The following is a 17653-nucleotide window of genomic DNA, read 5'->3' as shown; positions in this document are numbered from 1 at the left end:
TATGCTTCATCCAATGCCGGTGCTTATGTAGATACATTGTATACCTTGTGTTGCCCTATTTTGTATTTTCTTTTATCCCCTTTTTTTTCCCAAGTACATAATGATCTGTTGAGCTGCTCGCAGAAAATTACTTTTCACTGTACCTCAGTACAGGTGACAATAAACAAATCCAATCCAAGGATTCATTGAGTCAGCTCTTTGATGAGCTGGCAGAGGTACACTGGGCAGAAGGGCCTCCTCTTACACTGTGATTCTATACTGAAAATACACAGAGCAAACCTGAGATGGGGGGGGGGGGGGGGGATAAACGTGCATTGTTTTATTTTAAGGGAATGCACGCGTATTTATTTATCAAATAAACACTTAAAGGATTGTGAGGTTAAGAGAGGTTTCCAATCAGGCAGTTGCGTTGGCCCTCCCGAGGGCATATGATTGACAGGAGCGGGGTCCTTCTTCCTTTTCCGAGCCGAGCGACGAGGCGGCCGCCGCGATGGTGAGTGAGGCGCCGGCGGATCCGTCCCCAATCTCCGCCATCCGCGGCCATCCGAACCCGGCTCGGGGCCGGAGAGCCGGCCAAGGGTGCCGGCCGCGGCGGCGCGCGTTTGTAGCCGGTCGGTTCGATTTAGTGACGGGCGGATGAGGTCGGGAAAGGCGCCGCCGGGGCCTGGTCCGCCCGCCGGAGCGACAGGAGACCCCCCTCCTCCCGCCACTGCCCGGCCTCAGCTCCATTGCAGGGTGGGGTGGCTTCTCCCATGTGAGGTTGGGGGAGAGGAGCTCCCAGACAGCGAGAACTCGGTGCAACTTGTTAATGGAGCTGTTCGTGTTGTGAGCTGCTCATCATGCAACCTCCCCCCCCCTTTCAGACTGGAACTGGGTCACTATCCTTCAATAACCCACCTTGATGTAGAGTGAATGCTTTGAGGAGGCAGAGAAATAGCAGCATTGATCTCGGAGGCTGTTGGTCACAGTCAAGTAAAGTTCTCATCCCGAAAGGAGTTTGTTTCCTTACAGTGGTCAGCACTGCTGCCTCACAGCTCCAGGGTCCTGGGATCGATTCCAGCCTTGGGTGATTGTCTGTGTGGAGTTTGCACATTCTCACCCCCCCCCCCCCGTCTGCGTGGGTTTCTATCCACAGTCCAAAGATGTCCAAAGACGGGAAGCATGGTAGCATTGTGGTTAGCACAAATGCTTCACAGCTCCAGGGTCCCAGGTTCGATTCCCGGCTTGGGTCACTGTCTGTGTAGAGTCTGCACGTTCTCCCCGTGTGTGTGTGTGGATTTCCTCCGGGTGCTCCGGTTTCCTCCCACAGTCCAAAGATGTGCAGGTTAGGTGGATTGGCCAGGATAAATTGCCCTGAGGGTCCAAATTGCCCTTAGTGCTAGGTGGGGTACTGGGTTGTGGGGATAGGGTGGAGGTATGGGCTTGGGTAGGGTGATCTTTTCAGGGGCTGGTGCAGACTCGAAGGGCAGAATGGCCTCCTTCTGCACTGTAAATTCTATGTGCAGGTTAGGTGGATTGGCCATGCTACATATTGCCCCTTAGTGTCCAAAAGGGTAGGTGGGTAACGGGGGATAGGATGGATATGTGCTTAAGTAGGGTGGTCTTTCCAAGGGCCGGTGCCGACAAAAGGGCCAGTTCTATTCTATGAAAATCTATGTTTTTTTTTAAATGAACCGTGCAACAATACCATCTTCCTGCATCTATTCTGTCTAGTCCTATTAGAATTTTATAGGTTTCTAAGCGGTCCCCCCTCATTCATCTGAACTCCAGCGAAGTTCCCAATGGAGGGGGATGTCCAGAACCAGGGGTCACAGTCTGAGGATGCAGCGTAGACCATTTAGGACAGAGAAGAGGAGACATTTCTTCACCCCGAGAGTGGTTGGCCTATGGAATCCGTTACCACAGGAAGTAGTTGAAGCCAAGACATTGTATATTTTCAAGAAGCAGTTAGATATAGCACTTGGGGTGAAGAGGATCAAAGGATATTGGGGAAGAGGTGGGATCAGGATATAGAGTTGGATGATCATAGGGAATAGTGGAACTGGCTTTAAGGACCGAATGGCCTCTTATTTTCTATGTGTCTATGACTGATGGCCTGGTTAAAATAAGGTGACACATACATTCGAGTGAGGCGAGGCTTGCCAGATGCAGGGAAATTTTGGGGAGGATTTACACAGAACAAGGCCAACGTAGCTGAAGGCTCTGCCGTGGTTTCAGGTTGGGACACGGCATGAAGACGGTCTCAAAAACAAAGGGGAAACGAAACGTGGGTGGTGGAATAGGGGGTGTGTTGGAGGACTCAGTCGGCTGGAACTTAGGAGGGAGTTATTGTAGAAATGGAGCTTTCAGGTGATGAAAGCATGGGCAAAGGTTTAATCAGTGAGAAGGAGGTGACAGTCCATGCGGAGGTAGTCTTGGTGATGGTTAGGAAAGGAATTTGATCCATTTTACACTCTGGCTCAGACTGGCCTAGCATCCTGGAGTAGGAATTTAATAATCTTTATTAGTGTCACAAGAAGGCTTGCATTAACACTGCAATTAAGTTACTGTGACAAGCCCCTAGTCGCCACACTCCGCTGCCTGTTCGGGTGCACAGAGGGAGAATTCAGAATGCCCAATTTACCTAACGAGCACGTGTTTCGGGACTTGTGGGAGGGAACCGGAACACTCGGAGGAAACAAACCCATGCAGACTGATTAAACCATGCAAATGTTTAATTACTTTTGTAGTCCCAATTTGTTTGTGTAATCCTTAAGTAAAAGGGAGGTTTGCACTTGGATTGTACCTCGCATGGTCTTGAGATATTCCAAAGCATTTTACAACAACTTGAAGGTTAGTCACTGTTGTAGTGCATGAACAGCAATGAAATATAAGGACAGATAATCTCGTATTATTTTGAGGTTGTTCAACCTTGCCCCTCACCTGAGTTGTGGTGACCCTCAGGTTAAATCACCATCAGTCAGCTCTCCCCCCTCAAAGGGGAAAGCAACCTATGGTCATCTGGGACTACAGTGATTTTGCTTTTCACCCCTTGATACTCTGCTAGATGTTTAAATGTTTGCTGTTTCTACTTTTAGAATGACACTGTGACCGTCAGAACAAGAAAGTTCATGACAAACCGCTTGCTCCAACGCAAGCAAATGGTGAGTAGAAATATCTTGCTATTCTCTCTATTGCATGTTTTATTTCCGTAAGGGTATATTATTGTCACGTGTACCGAGGTACAGTGAAAAGTATTTTTCTGCGAGCAGCTCAACAGATCATTAAGTACATGGGAAGAAAAGGAATAAAAGAAAATACATAATAGAGTAACACAAGATTTTAAAAGATTAGAACGAGTATAAGTTAAGTAAAAAGTGGATCTGTTGGGGAGAGCTCGCAGAGTCGCCTCGCTCTGGTGCCATCTTGAAAAAATAGACATTTTGAAAAACGAGAAGCTCATCCATAACACTTTTTTTCTCTCATTTTCACCATTTCTTGTTTCTCCTTCCATCTTCTGCTTTGCTGTCCACTTGTTGAAACTGAGACTCCTCAACCGCCCCTACTTTAACTTTTTCTTTACCACGGTCTCATGTAGAATTATTATCTTTCCTCACTTTTCCTTTCTCTCCCTGCGGCCTTCAGTATTTGATGAACAAAGGTTTGGTGTCTCATCAATGCTTCTTCCTGCCTGACCTTGTTTCCTCCTCTTGTGAAACAGGGTCATGACCTTTCACTTGAGTTCCTCCATTTAAATGGGAAGGAAAATTGTATCGGTGGGAAGCTGAGGGTAATTCTAATCCTTCAATTGGATATGAAGGATTATGGTCATGATAGGTTAAATTGGGGGGGGGGGGGGGAAGAGAGGGGGGGGGGGGGGGGGGGGAAGAGAGAGGGGGCGGTGGCGTAGTATTCTCGCTGGATCTGTAATCCAGAAAACCAGAGTCATGCTCTGGGGACCTAGGTACAAATCCCGCCATTGCAGATGGTGAAATTTGAATTCAATACAATTCTGGAATTAAAAGTTTAACGGTGACCATGAAATCATTGTCGATTGGTGTAAAAACACATCTGATTCACTAATGTTCTTTAGGGAAGAAAATCTGTTGTCCTTGCTTGTTCTGGCCTACATGTCACTCCAGACCCACAGCAATGTGGTTGCTCTTAAATGCCCTCCGGGATGGGCAATAAATGCTGGTCCAGCCAGCATCCCATGAAATAAATTTTTTGAAAGTTCAGCGTTGCTAGTCTGTACCGAGTCTTCGGAGTTCATTCTTTTAACAAGCAACTTTTAAACTCCTTAAGTAATATATCTGCTTCAGTGTTTTGGCAAACTGCTACAGTAGTCAGCCCTGTTTGTGCAGATTTAACATTAATGTGTAAGCAGTGCAGGTGGGAGCATAAAATTACAAAGAGTTCCTGATAGGTTAAGTGAATGAGCTAAGATTTTGCACATGGATTTCTATGTAGAACTCATTCACTTTGACCTAAAAGAGATAAACAGCAACCTACTGAAAACAATGCAGGCCCAAAGAGATTTGGGGACCCAGGTATCGTTATTAAATGGGTACGGGAAATATTAGAGAAGGCTCATGGAATGCAGACCTTCATATCTGGAGAACTGCAATACAAGAGTGAAGAAGTCGTGCTTTGGCTGTACAAAGCCTGGTTAGATCACACCTGGAGTACTGAGAGCAGTTACACCTTAAAAGATGTATTGACCATCCAAGGAGTGTAACTTGAATTTACCAGATTTATGCCTGGACTCCCAAAGATTACGTTCTGCGAGATTACAGAAACGAGGGTTGTATTCCCTAGAATTTAGACTTGTGAATGGCTGATTGGTTTGAAGTGTTCAGGATATCGGAGAACTCGTTGGGGTAGATGACGATATCCACTGAGTGGAGAATCTAGGACCAATAGGCATTTTCAGAAGTGAAATGGCAAGTGACACCATTCACTGATATTTATTTTTTTCCAATTACGGGGCAATTTAGCATGGCCAATCCACCTAAACTGTACATCTTTGGGTTGTCGGGGTGAAACCCACGCAGACACGGGGAGAATGTGCACACTCCACACGGACAGTGACCCAGAGCCAGGATCGAACCTGGGTCCTCAGCGGCGTGAGTCAGCAGTGCCGCCCTTGCCATTCACTGATTGATTGTATCTTATATTCCCTTTGGTGTTTTCTCTGATATTTGGCCACTCTATCCCTAAAGTCTGGAAACTATGGCGTATACTACCTGCGTGTCTGTTTTGGTACGGTGCGATAGCAGACTGGTTTAATGTTAACTGTGGATTGAGAGAGACATGCTATTTCTGACATTGGCAATGCCTTTTGGTACAGTCTCACATGCCCCTTGACCTTTCTGTAAGAATAGTTTTATTTTCATGAATTTTGTTTAAAATTTAGAGTACCCAATTCTTTTTTTTCTAATTAAGGGGCAATTTAGAGTGGCCAATCCACCTAGCCTGCACATTCTTTTTGGGTCGTGGGTGCGAAACCCACGCAAACATGGGGAGAATGTGCAAACTCTACACGGACAGTGACCCAGAGCCGGGATCGAACCTGGGACTTGGGCGCCGTGAGGCAGCTGTGCTAACCCACTGCGCCATCATGCTGTCTTTTTTCATGAAATTTATGGAATGAATTTAAATATTGCACTCACTCAAACCTTCACTTTTTACATCTAGGTTGTTGATGTCCTCCATCCTGGGAAAGCCACAGTTCCCAAGACAGAAATTAGGGAAAAGTTGGCAAAAATGTACAAAACGACACCAGACGTCGTGTTCGTTTTTGGCTTCAGGACACAATTTGGCGGTGGCAAAACAACGGGGTTTGCCATGGTCTATGATTCCTTGGATTACGCTAAAAAAAATGAACCCAAACACAGGCTGGCAAGGGTAAGAATGAAAATAGTCTTACTTCAGTGGTATTTGTGGGTGCTTGGCTCCATATTTACAGATTATTTTTTTTGTCCATTGTGTTTTTAGCACGGTCTGTTGGAGAGAAAGAAGGTTTCCAGGAAACAGCGAAAGGAACGCAAGAACAGAATGAAGAAAGTTCGTGGCACAGCTAAAGCAAACGTTGGTGCCGGCAAAAAGGTATGAAAACTTGTTGTCAAAGAAAATGTATTTGTGCTTTGTTTTGTTTCATAATTACATTTTACTTTCAGCTATCCATTTGAGAGCTTCACTTTTCAGTTTGTCCTTTTTTTGTTCAAATTTGCTATCTTTTTTTTTCTTCTGGACCATAGAAGGTAATTAATATTGTATTTGTGTGTAGGTGCTTTAGTCTTCAGTTTACTAATAAGCTTGACTTTCCCGGCTGTGCCACCGAATCTCGGGTATAAATCCACGTATTTGTAGTTGGCTGTTGTGGCATGGCATTTGGTAAAGATGCCATTTCTCGCATCGTATTCACCCCTAACATAGCATGTTTTAAAACCCTGCAATTAATTGTTTCACGCTAGAGTTTGCTAATGTAAATTAGCACAGGGGTGTCTGAAGTCTTAGCTGCACAGCTGTATGATTCAGCCTGTGAAGCTCATGTTGGTTCCATCCAAGTCAACGTCGCCGTTGAATTTTTATCATAGAATTTACAGTGCAGAAGGAGGCCATTCGGCCCATCGAGTCTGCACCGGCTCTTGGAAAGAACACCCTACCCAAGGTCAACACCTCCTCCCTATCCCCATAACCCAGTAACCTCACCCAACACCAAGGGCAATTTCGGACACTATGGGCAATTTATCATTGCCAATCTACCTAACCTGCACATCTTTGGACTGTGGGAGGAAACCGGAGGAAACCCACGCACACACGGGGAGGATGTGCAGACTCCGCACAGACAGTGACCCAAGCCGGAATTGAACCTGGGACCAATTGCGCTATCCACAATGCTACCATGCTGGACGAGGAGGACTGGTAAATACTGCTCAGGGACTTTACTAGTTTTATGAGTCCATCAACTTTAAGAGGTGGAAGTTTTCAGACTCCGTGGGTGGACAGACATCATGTTCGGGGGGTTCTTTTTTAACTTCCTCTCCGTGTTAATGTTGACACACACCCCCCCCAAAACCTATTTGGCATAAGTTTGGAAGGGACCAGACACCCCTGGTTTGGAGTAGGTTGTAGTTTTTTTTCAGCCAAACAAGAATTCGCTACCAAGCTACATGTTTTCAGTGCTTGTTGTAACATTGTGCCGAAAAGTAGTTAGTGGGTAATTTGAGAGTTTGGTGTATAATCCTCCAGTCACCAATAGCTAAGTTTCCACAGTTCATTGTCTGATTTGTTCCTTTACTGTAATCAGTCAATAACTTTGTTTTGCCTTTCTTGTTCTTGTGGATTATGTCCTTCAGAAATGAAGCGTCCATGACAGGTACTGGATTCCAAGCATGTGTGCTGATATAAACTGCATGCCATTTAAATTTGCACCGTCTTGCTTTTTATAATCACCCACTTCGTGCTCTGCATGCTTGCAATTGTTCACGTAAATCTTGTGCTTATTGTAATCAAATCAGGGTGTTTCAAATTTTTCTGTTGTGGTTGCTTCAATTTAATCATGACTGGACGAGACACAAAATGTGATTTTTTTTTTAATAGTAAAAACACAAAATATTGGAGGTGAATCTGCACTGGTAATCTTATTGCCTCTGAATTAAGATAAATTGATATCTCATCGATTTGAATAACTTCACTTGCACCTGTGAAGTCGGGTTACTTAAGATAAAGCAAACTTCAAATATAATGAGTATAATTCAAAGACTGAGGTAAAGTGCTGGTGCGATCTCATAGTTGAAGGTGGATATAAAATTGGTAGCTATTTTATCACAGATAGAATGCTATGGACAGTTATGTAGAGCAGTGCTTCTCAAAGTGTGGCACGCGTACTGGTGCCGGTACGCGAGCCATCGTCTGCCGGTACTTGGAGTGTTTCCAGAAAAGAAAGAGACAGTAATCCTGGATTGGCTTGTTTCGCTCACCGGTCCCTGGCACATTGGAAAAAAAAACTGCCGGTACGCCACATCAGATAGTTTGAGATGCACTGATGTAGAGTACATTGCCAGCTAGGTGCATATGCTGTTGACCCATATTTAAATTCTAAAAATAGATACATGCTCCATCTGCTGGTCATTCTAGAGCTAGTTACTGAACCTTAATAGGACCTTTAACCGCAAACAATTCAGTGAGGAGTGCATAATGGTGGCTTTCAACTGTAGATGTAAACATCAGGCAAATCGAAGGGAAGTTAGAAAAAGAGGCTCAATGTTCATGTCTCAGGCTAATCTGCGCTAACCTGTCAGTCACAGCGTGTGTATGAGGTGCGCAAGAGGGGTGGCTATCCTGGGCAATGGTTAAATGTAGGACCACATGGTGAAATTAGGCTCAATACATGACCACTTTTATAATAAACTAGTGAAATCTGGATAAATATAGGAGCAACATTTTGAGATTTATGGGAAGGTGCGGTGCTTGGTGTGTGAAATAAAATTCAAGGCTTAAATCCTTTTGCTTCCTTGTCCCTTGTGATATCTTTTCACTGACTAGTCTTTAGAAGTCTGCTGTATTTCAGTTATATTTCGAAACTTGATATAATAGAGAATAAATCTCCTGTGGATTGTGACAGCTTTTTATTTCTGAAATGTAACATTGTCCAGCTCGTTGAGGATGTCTCATCTGTCACCCGACATTTTGCTGCTTACACCTGCACAATCAACATGTTCCAGTCTGAAAATTGATTCAAAGCAAAGTTGCTTGGTGCTATGAAATTTTCAGTGCATAAACTTTTCCCGTATGTTGCTTCAGTGGCTAATTTTAAGTGGAACTACTTCACATTGTTTGGAGACTCATTGTGAGGTTTGTCGTTTAGATTGATTTCTGCGACTTCTCTGCTGCCTGTTAATCAGTTTTTTTCAAACTGGGTTAATTAGTGATGTACGTCCCCCCCCACGTGTTCGGGAGAGGATTGCTTTGTAACCTGGCATTTTTGTAATGGTTGTTGCCCAAAACAAGTATAAAATGAAAGCTAGAATAAAGTTCTTAAAGATTTTTGATAGTCTGAAGCAGTCACTGGCTTCTGAATGCTGTTTCGATTAGTAGTTGAGAGGTATACAAGCTTTCCTGGGTACTATCTCCCCTTGACTTGTACTCCGTCTTTCTCTCTAAATAGCACAATCACATTTTGCTCCAGGGAGGGGATGTGCTGGGCTATGTGATGATCAATAGATGCTCTCGTGCTTTGCTACAAAATTATTTTTTTAAATAACTTGTGCTCTGGTAGATGGGCTTATTTTGTTTTATTTTGTTTGCCGCAGTAACTTGGGAAAGACATTGAAGACTCCTTGAAATGTGAGTAATTCATGTACTTTTGATTTTAAATAGAAAACTTATGCTGAAGAATAATTTCTCTAATGGAACTGAAGCCTGTTGCCTCGTAAATATTTTTAAATCTTAAAATGTTGAAAGTGATTCAGATTGTTTCTAAGGATACAGCCCTTGAGCTATTAAATGCCCCTGATGATGTAAAGATGCAAACTTCTAACAGTTTCTTTTTCTTTTTGTTTGCTAACAGACTAAGCAACCCACGGATCACCACTTGTAATTATTTGTCTGCGTCCTCAAATAAATTCTATTAAATTGAATTGCTGTCATCATTTGTGTCTATGCTGGGATTGGAGCTGTTGAGGATGTACAGCCTTGGAAAAAGTATTTAAGTTGATGTTACTTCAGAGAGTATGCAAACCAGTGGTGTGTGGATATATGGCATGCAACTCACTTCAGGGTAGGGGGCAAGTTAACTTTGAAGAAGTATTACAAATGGACAGAAGTTAGACTAGCAGCGAAACTCCCTTGCGGCCAATGGACCAGGCGGTTTTATCCCATCAGCCTTGACTGAGCTTTAAGCCAAACCGAAGAGTTTGCTCACAATCTATTGTACCTAAAATAGTTCAATGATTTGTGAATTATATTAGCAGCCTGCAAAAGGCCACCAACTGGAGACGAATGTGGTTCATAATTTTCTCTTACTTAAAACTAACTTATCCTTGTGTCTCCCAACAGCTAGTATCTCATCTTGCCCTTCATGTCATGATTTAAATGAACAATTAAATGCATCTTCTGTGTAGCATTTTCCTGTCCACTTGTCGAGTAACTCTCGCAATGGTTTCTCTTCCTGTCCCAGTTACTTCTGGAGACTCTACTGAGCTATTGATGACCCACTAATACTATTAGCCTGCTGCCCCCTGCCATCATTCAGAAATCCGTCAGATTTTACACATACGATTATGGATTTTTGTCCAATGAAATGTGTTGGCTGAAGCTATGGCCTTCATTCCCCCCCCCCCAACCCCAAACTCTTCCCCAGCAACTGATTCTATCCCTCCTTTCCTTGCCACCGACTCATACTTTAATAAATAGATTGGCAGCCTGTTTGGGGAAGGACAGCCTATTTCTGTACTTGCATCTGTCCCTACATTTGCCCCAGTCCACCTGCTGTTGATGCCCTCGTCCGTGCTTTTGTTTTTTTAAAAATAATTTTTATTGAAAAATTTTGTATTTATACAACAACGGACCGTAATAAAATACCAACAATAACAATAATGATAGCAATCATAAACATTCGCCCATCCTCAATGAACAACAAAACATATTAACAACAACTTAAATTAACACAATGTTAAGGTACCTAACCATAGAAACAATAATAAGGAACACCCCCCCCCCCCCCCCCCCCCCCCAAAGAAAAGGCTGCCACCGTTTATAGAACCCTTGTATTGATCCTCTCTCGGCAAATTTGACCCTCCAATTTTATAAATCCCGCCATGTCACTGATCCAGGTCTCCACACTTGGGGGCCTCGCATCTTTCTACTGCATCAAGATCCTCAACTGGGCTACTAGGGACGTAAAGGCCAGGACACCGGCCTCTTTCGCCTCCTGCACTCCCGGCTCCACCGCAACTCCAAAAATTGCGAGTCCCCACCCTGGTTTGACCCTGGATCCAACCACCCTCGACACCGTCCCCGCCACCCCCTTCCAGAATTCTTCCAGTGCCGGGCCTGCCCAGAACATAAGGGCATGGTTTGCTGGACTCCCCGAACACCTGGTGCATCTGTCCTCGCCCCCAAAGAACCTACTCATCCTAGTCCCGGACATGTGGGCCCGGTGCAGCACCTTGAATTGGATGAGACTAAGCCTCGCACATGTAGAGGAAGAGTTGACTCTCTCCAAGGTATCCGCCCAGGTCCCGTCCTCTATCTGCTCCCCAAGTTCCCCCTCCCATTTAGCCTTCAGCTCCTCCACTGACGACTCCTCCACCTCCTGCATTACCTTATAAATGTCAGACACCTTCCCCTCTCCGACCCACACCCCCGAAAGCACTGTCCATCGCCCCCCGCGAGGGCAGCAAAGGGAACTCCTCTACCTGTCGCCTAGCAAACGCCTTTACCTGCAAGTATCTGAACATGTTCCCTTGGGGAGCCCAAATTTATCTTCCAGTTCCCCCAGGCCCGCAAACCACCCGCCAATAAACAGGTCCCTCAGTTTACTGGTGCCCACCCTATGCCACCCCCTAAGTCCTCCATCAGTGTTCCCCGGGATGAACTGATGATTTCCACCTAATGGAGCATCCGTGCTTTTGTTAACCACAGACTGAACTATTCTGGGCTTCCCATCTACTGCACTTCAGCTCATCCAAAATTTTGCTGCCCATCTGAACTCTCAAAGTCCCATCACCTCCTGTGTTTATTGATGTTTGTTCCCTCGTGCTATACCTTGATTAAAAAATTTTGATCCCTATGTTCCACTTCCTGCATGGCCTTTCTCAGGGTGGAAACGGCCCCGTTACATGCCAAAATATGCTAAGACAAGAATATCACTGAAGAAAGATTAAATCTCCCCTACCAACAGGTGGATGGGTGAAATAATCTTGCTTTCAAATTTCCAGAAGGCCAAGTCCACATGTATATGAAATATGCTTCAAAGGTTCAGCTAAATCTAATGAGCTCCCTGTCTTTTTGGCCTGTGATTTTTACAGACTGAATTCTACAGGTGAGCAAAGTAAATGCCTTCCAAGATGTTTTGCTCGCTTAATATTGCAAATTGTTGCCTTGGTGTGACGTTTCTGTGATTTGAATGACATGTTCCTTGAGGAATTTGTTTCTTTACTATCCCTTACTTAATGCTGATTGATGGTACATATTCCTGAAGGCCTTTTACATCCTCCCACCGATTGATTGCTAACACGAAAACACTCCCAGCAAATGGTGGAATCTGAAATAAAAACAATTGGTAGAAATCCTCAGCATCTATGGAGAGGGAGAAACAGTTTTGTTTCCAGTTGACAACCTTTAATCAGAATTATGAGTAGCTTCAGCATTTTGTTTTTATATCCAATTACGCGTTATATTTGAGAGAGTATGTTCTGTGTATCCACTGCTTGGGCTGATGGTGGCGGTACGGAGACCTCTTTCAAATTTTGCTGAAGTTAACGGTGTACTGTAGCCCTCCACTCAATCCACAGAGTTTCTTGAAGTTAATTGACATGTTTTTTCGTAAAAAGACCTCCATAATGTCTCGTCTGCTTTTCACCAGTTTGAAGTTCAGTTCAAAAGACACCTTTTCAATTGTAAAAATGTTCAGTCTGGTGCGGTAGCTTATGTACGGACAATCTGTCATTCATTTTACCGAGAGGAGGTCAAATGGAGCCAGTGTAAGTCCCGAAGTATGTGCTTGTTAGGTAATTTGGACATTCTGAATTCTACTTCCGTGTACCCAAACAAGTGCCAGAAGGTGGCGACTAGAGGATTTACGCAGTAACCCCATTTCAGTGTTAATGTGAGCCTACTTGTGACGATAATAAAGATTATACTATAATTCATTTTTTAAATACTTTGCTAGCTTTAGTTTGATTTAAAAACATGGTGGGTAAGAGAAGCAGTTATGGGCCATTCAGCTGCTTCAAAATTTTATCAATCTCCTTATATTCGTCAATGAAAAGTATAGCACCAGAACTGGCCCTTCGGCACTCCAAGCCTATGCCGACAGTCCCGTATCCCTCTATTCCCATCCTATTCATCTATTTGTAAAGATGCCCCTTAAAAGTCACTATCGTCCCTGCTTCCACCTCCTCCGGCAGCGGGTTCCAGTCACCCACTACCCTCTGTTTTTAAAAAAAACTTGCCTCCTACATCTCTAAACCTTGCCTCTCGCAGCTTAAACCTATGCCCCCAGGTAATTGACCCCTTTACCCGGGGAAAAAGCCTCTGACTATCCACTCTGTCTATGCCTCTCATAATTTTGTAGACCTCCTATCAGGTCACCCCTCAACCTCTGTCGTTCCAGTGAGAACAAACCAAGTTTATTCAACCTCTTCTCATAGCTGTAAGGACGAACAGGACGACATCGGACTACTTTAGACTGCACCGTAGGACAAGACAGGGCTGCCCTCTCTCCACTCTGCTGTTTGCGCTGGCCATAGAGCTGCTGGCAATTGCACTGAGAGCTTCTAGTGGCTGGAAAGGGCTGGTCTGGGGGGGGGGGGGGGGGGGGGGGATGGAACATAGAGTCGTTATAGGCAGACGATCTGCTGTTATATATCGGAACCAATGGTGGGGATGGACCGTATTATGGAAATCCTGAGGGAATTCACCTACGGGGTGCTTTTGCTAACACTGTTGGGGAGGTTTTAAACTAATGTTGCAGGGTGGTTGGGAACCAGATTAGGAAGTTGGAGGTCAGCAAAGAGGTAGCAACTAAAGCTAGTAAGATGCTAGATAAACTCATTGTGACTAAAGGGAAGAGTAGACAGGGAAGAGATGATGAACGCAAAGGGACAGGTGGTCTGAGGTGTATTTGTTTTAATGCGAGAAGTGTAACAGGTAAGGCAGATGAACTTAGGGCTTGGATTAGTACCTGGGAATATGATGTTATTGGTATTACTGAGACTTGGTTGAGGGGAAGGGCAAGATTGGCAACTAAATATCCCAGGGTATAGATGCTTCAGGAGCGATAGGGAGGTAAAAGGGGTGGAGGAATTGCATTACTGGTCCGAGATGATATCACAAGCTGTGATTAAGGAGGGCACTATGGAGGATTCGAGCACTGAGGCAATATGGGTAGAGCTAAGAAATAGGAAGGGTGCAGTAACATTGTTGGGACTTTACTATAGGCCTCCCAAAAGCGAGCGTGAGATAGAAGTACAAATATGTAGACAGATTATAGAAAAATGTAGGAGCAATAGGGTGGTCGTGATGGGAGATTTTAACTTCCCCAACATTGAATGGGACTCTTGTAGTGTTGGAGGTGTAGAAGGAGCAGAATTTGTAAGGAGCACCCAGGAGAGTTTTTTTTAGAACAGTATGTAAATAGTCCAACTTGGGAAGGGACCACACTGGACTTGGTATTGGGGAATGATCCCGGCCAGGTGATTGAAGTTTCAGTTGGTGATTACTTTGGGAATAGCGATCACAATTCCGTAAGTTTTAGAGTACTCATGGACAAACACGAGTGGTCCCAAAGGAAGAGTGCTAAATTGGGGAAAGGTCAAGTATAACAAAGTTCAGCAGGAGCTAGGGAATGTGGATTGGGAGCAGCTGTTTAAGGGTAAATCCACATTTGAAATGTGGGTGTCTTTTAAGGAAAGGTTGATTAAAGTGCAGGACAGACATGTCCCTGTTAAAATGAGGGATAGAAATGGCAAGAGTAGGGATCCATGGATGACGGGTGGAATTGTGAGACTAGCTAAGATGAAAAAGGAAACATACATAAGATCGAGGCGACTCAAAACTGATGAAGCTTTGGAGGAATATCGGGAAAGTAGGACAAATCTCAAACGTGCAATAAAGAGGGCTAAAAGGGGTCATGAAATATCTTTGGCTAACAGGGTTAAGGAAAATCCCAAAGCCTTTTATTCGTATATAAGGAGCAAGAGGGTTACTCGAGACAGGATTGGCCCACTCAAAGACAAATTTTTGTGTGGAGTCAGAGAAAATGGGTGAGATTCTTAGAGTACTTTGCATCGGCATTTACCAAGGAGAGGGACATGACGGATGTTGAGGCTAGGGATGGATGTTTAAATACTCTCGGTCAAGTTGGCACAAGGAAGGGGGGAAGTTTTGGGTATTCTAAAAGGCATTAAGGTGGACAAGTCCCCAGGTTGGGATCTATCCCAGGTTACTGAGGGAAGCGAGGGACGAAAGAGCTGGGACCTTAAGATAGCTGCAGCATCCTTGAGCACGGGTGAGGTCCCGGAGGACTGGAGAATTGCTAATGTCCCTTTGTTTAAGAAGGGTAGCAGGGATAATCCAGGGAATTATAGACCTGTGAGCTTCAGTGGTAGGCAAAGTGTTGGAGAAGATACTGAGGGATAGGATCTATTCACATTTGGAAGAAAATAGACTTATCAGTGATAGGCAGCATGGTTTTGTGCAGGGAAGGTCATGTCTTACAAACCTAATAGAATTCTTTAAGGAAGTTAATTGATGAGGGAAGGGCTGTAGATGTCATATACATGGACTTCAGTAAGGCGTTTGATAAAGTTTCCCCTGGCAGGTTGATGGAAAAAGTGAAGTCTCCTGGGGTTCAGGGTGTAATAGCTAGATGGATAAAGAACTGGCTGGGCAACAGGAGACAGAGTAGTGGTGGAAGGGGAGTGTCTCAAAATGGAGAAGGACGACTAGTGGTGTACCACAGGGATCCGTGCTCGGACCACTGTTGTTTGTGATATACATAAATGATCTGGACGAAGGTATAGGTGGTCTGATGAGCAAGTTTGCAGATGATACTAAGATTGGTGGAGTTGCAGATAGCGAGGGGGACAGTCAGAGAATACAGCAAAATATTGATAGATTGGAGAGATGGGCAGAGAAATGGCAGATGGAATTCAATCCAGGCAAATGCGAGGTGATGCATTTTGGAAGATACAATTCAAGAACGGACTATATGGTCAATGGAAGTGTCCTGGGGGAAATTGATGTCCAGAGAGATCTGGGAGTTCAGGTCGATTGTACCCTGAAGGTGGCAACGCAGGTCGATAGTGATCAAGAAGGCATACAGCACGCTTGTCTTCATCGGGCGGGGTATTGTGTAAAAGAGTTGGCAGGTCATGTTACAGTTGTATAGGACTTTGGTTAGGCCACATTTGGAATACTGTGTGCAGTTCTGGTCGCCACATTACCAGAAGGATGTGGATGCTTGAGAGAGGGTGCAGAGGAGGTTCACCAGGATGTTGCCTGGTATGGAGGGTGCTAGCTATGAAGAAAGGTTGAGTAGATTAGGATTGTTTTCGTTGAAAAGGTGGAGGTTGAGGGGAGACCTTTTTAAGGTCTACAAAATTGAGAGGTATGGACATGGTGGATAGCAAGAAGCTTTTTCCAAGAGTGGAGGTGTCAATTACAAGGGGTCATGATTTCAAGGTGAGAGGGGGAAAATTTAAGGGAGATGTGCGTGAAAAATGTTTGACGCAGAGGGTGGTAGGTGCCTGGAACGCTTTGCCAGCGGAGGTGGTAGAGGTGGGCACGATAGCATCATTTCAGATGCATCTAGACAGATATATGAACGGGCGGGGAATGGAGGGAAGTAGATCCTTGGAAAATAGGCGACCGGTTTAGATAAAGGATCTGGATCGGCGCAGGCTGGGAGGGCCAAAGGGCCTGTTCCTGTGCTGTAATTTTCTTTGTTCTTTTGGTTCTCAGGATATCAATTGAACATGGCTAAGAGCGAGATGTTCGTAATTCAGGCGAGGAGGCAGGAGAGTAGACTGAAGGGGTTGCCATTCAGGCTAGTGGGGGAGAGTTTCTGATATTTGGGGATTCAGGTGGCATGGGATTGGGGCAAATTGCATAAACTCAACCTGTCCCGACTGGTGGAACGAATGAGGGAGGAGGTCTGAAGGTGGGATTCGCTCCCGCTGTCATTGGCGAGCAGGGTGCCGACTGTTAAGATGACTATTCTCCCGCGGTCCTTGTTTGTTTTTCAGTGTCTCCCCATCTTTATCCTGCGGTCCTTCTTTAAGAGGCTGAATAAAATTATTCTGGGACTTGTATGGGCAGGGAAGTCCCCGTGGATGAAGAGGGTGATGCTTGAAAAGAACAGAAGAAGGGGGGCTGGCGTTGCCGAACCTCAGCAACTATTACTGGACGGCCATCATAGCGATGATAAGGAAATGGATGGTGGGTGTGGGGTCGGTTTGGGAGCGGATGGAGGCTGCTTCATGCAGGGGCACCAGCTTAGCAGCCCTGGTCACGGTGCCTCTGCCGCATCCGCACGATACTCCACCAGCCTGATAGTGGTGGCGGCTCTTCGGATCTGGGGCCAGTGGAGGAGGCATGTAGGACAGGTAAGAGCATCGGTGTGGACCCCAATCTGCGGCAACAACCGATTTGTCCTGGGGAACATGGACGGGGGATATTGCCTGTAGAGGAGGGCGGGGATTGTGAGGATGGGGGATCTGTTCCTGGAAGAGAGCTTTCCGAGCATGAGGGCGCTGGAGGGGTAGTTTGGGCTGGTGAGAGGGAGTGACTTTAGATACAGGTGCGGGATTTTGTACACAGACTGGTGCTGCCAGATCGCATGTGCCTGCTGATTGGTGCACCCCGATCATGAGCCTGGCTGTCCTGGAGGCCCCCCACCCCGCCCCCCCCCCCCCCCCCAACCAGGGCGGCCATGGACTGGGTC

At 45.2% G+C, this 17653-nt stretch overlaps 1 protein-coding gene across 3 annotated transcripts; it reads left to right on the top strand.

Annotated features, from left to right (window-relative positions):
* Positions 1-368: 368 nt before the first annotated feature.
* Positions 369-9623, top strand: rps24 (ribosomal protein S24). 3 transcript variants are annotated; one of them, XM_038782919.1, is made up of 8 exons: positions 369-493; positions 3078-3143; positions 5677-5886; positions 5977-6087; positions 6240-6242; positions 7341-7360; positions 9297-9330; positions 9554-9623. In XM_038782919.1, exons 1-6 carry the CDS (start codon positions 491-493, stop codon positions 7344-7346), a joined length of 399 nt encoding a protein of 132 aa, XP_038638847.1. In that variant the 5' UTR covers positions 369-490; the 3' UTR covers positions 7347-7360; positions 9297-9330; positions 9554-9623. The 3 variants fall into 3 exon arrangements, with proteins under 3 accessions (XP_038638847.1, XP_038638849.1, XP_038638848.1); XM_038782920.1 differs by lacking the exon at positions 6240-6242 and having other exon boundaries at positions 370-493; XM_038782921.1 differs by lacking the exons at positions 6240-6242; positions 7341-7360.
* The last annotated feature ends 8030 nt before the right edge of the window (positions 9624-17653 follow it).

This window comes from Scyliorhinus canicula, chromosome 22 (genome assembly GCF_902713615.1).
Source record: "Scyliorhinus canicula chromosome 22, sScyCan1.1, whole genome shotgun sequence".
Classification (NCBI taxonomy): Eukaryota; Metazoa; Chordata; class Chondrichthyes; order Carcharhiniformes; family Scyliorhinidae; genus Scyliorhinus; species Scyliorhinus canicula.
This window is presented reverse-complemented; position numbering and strand designations above follow the sequence as displayed.

Coding starts and splice junctions, on each gene's coding strand:
- rps24 (XM_038782919.1), top strand. Junction 3,144..5,676: donor TGCTCCAACGCAAGCAAATG/GTGAGTAGAAAT, acceptor TTTTACATCTAG/GTTGTTGATGTCCTCCATCC. Junction 5,887..5,976: donor CCAAACACAGGCTGGCAAGG/GTAAGAATGAAA, acceptor TTGTGTTTTTAG/CACGGTCTGTTGGAGAGAAA.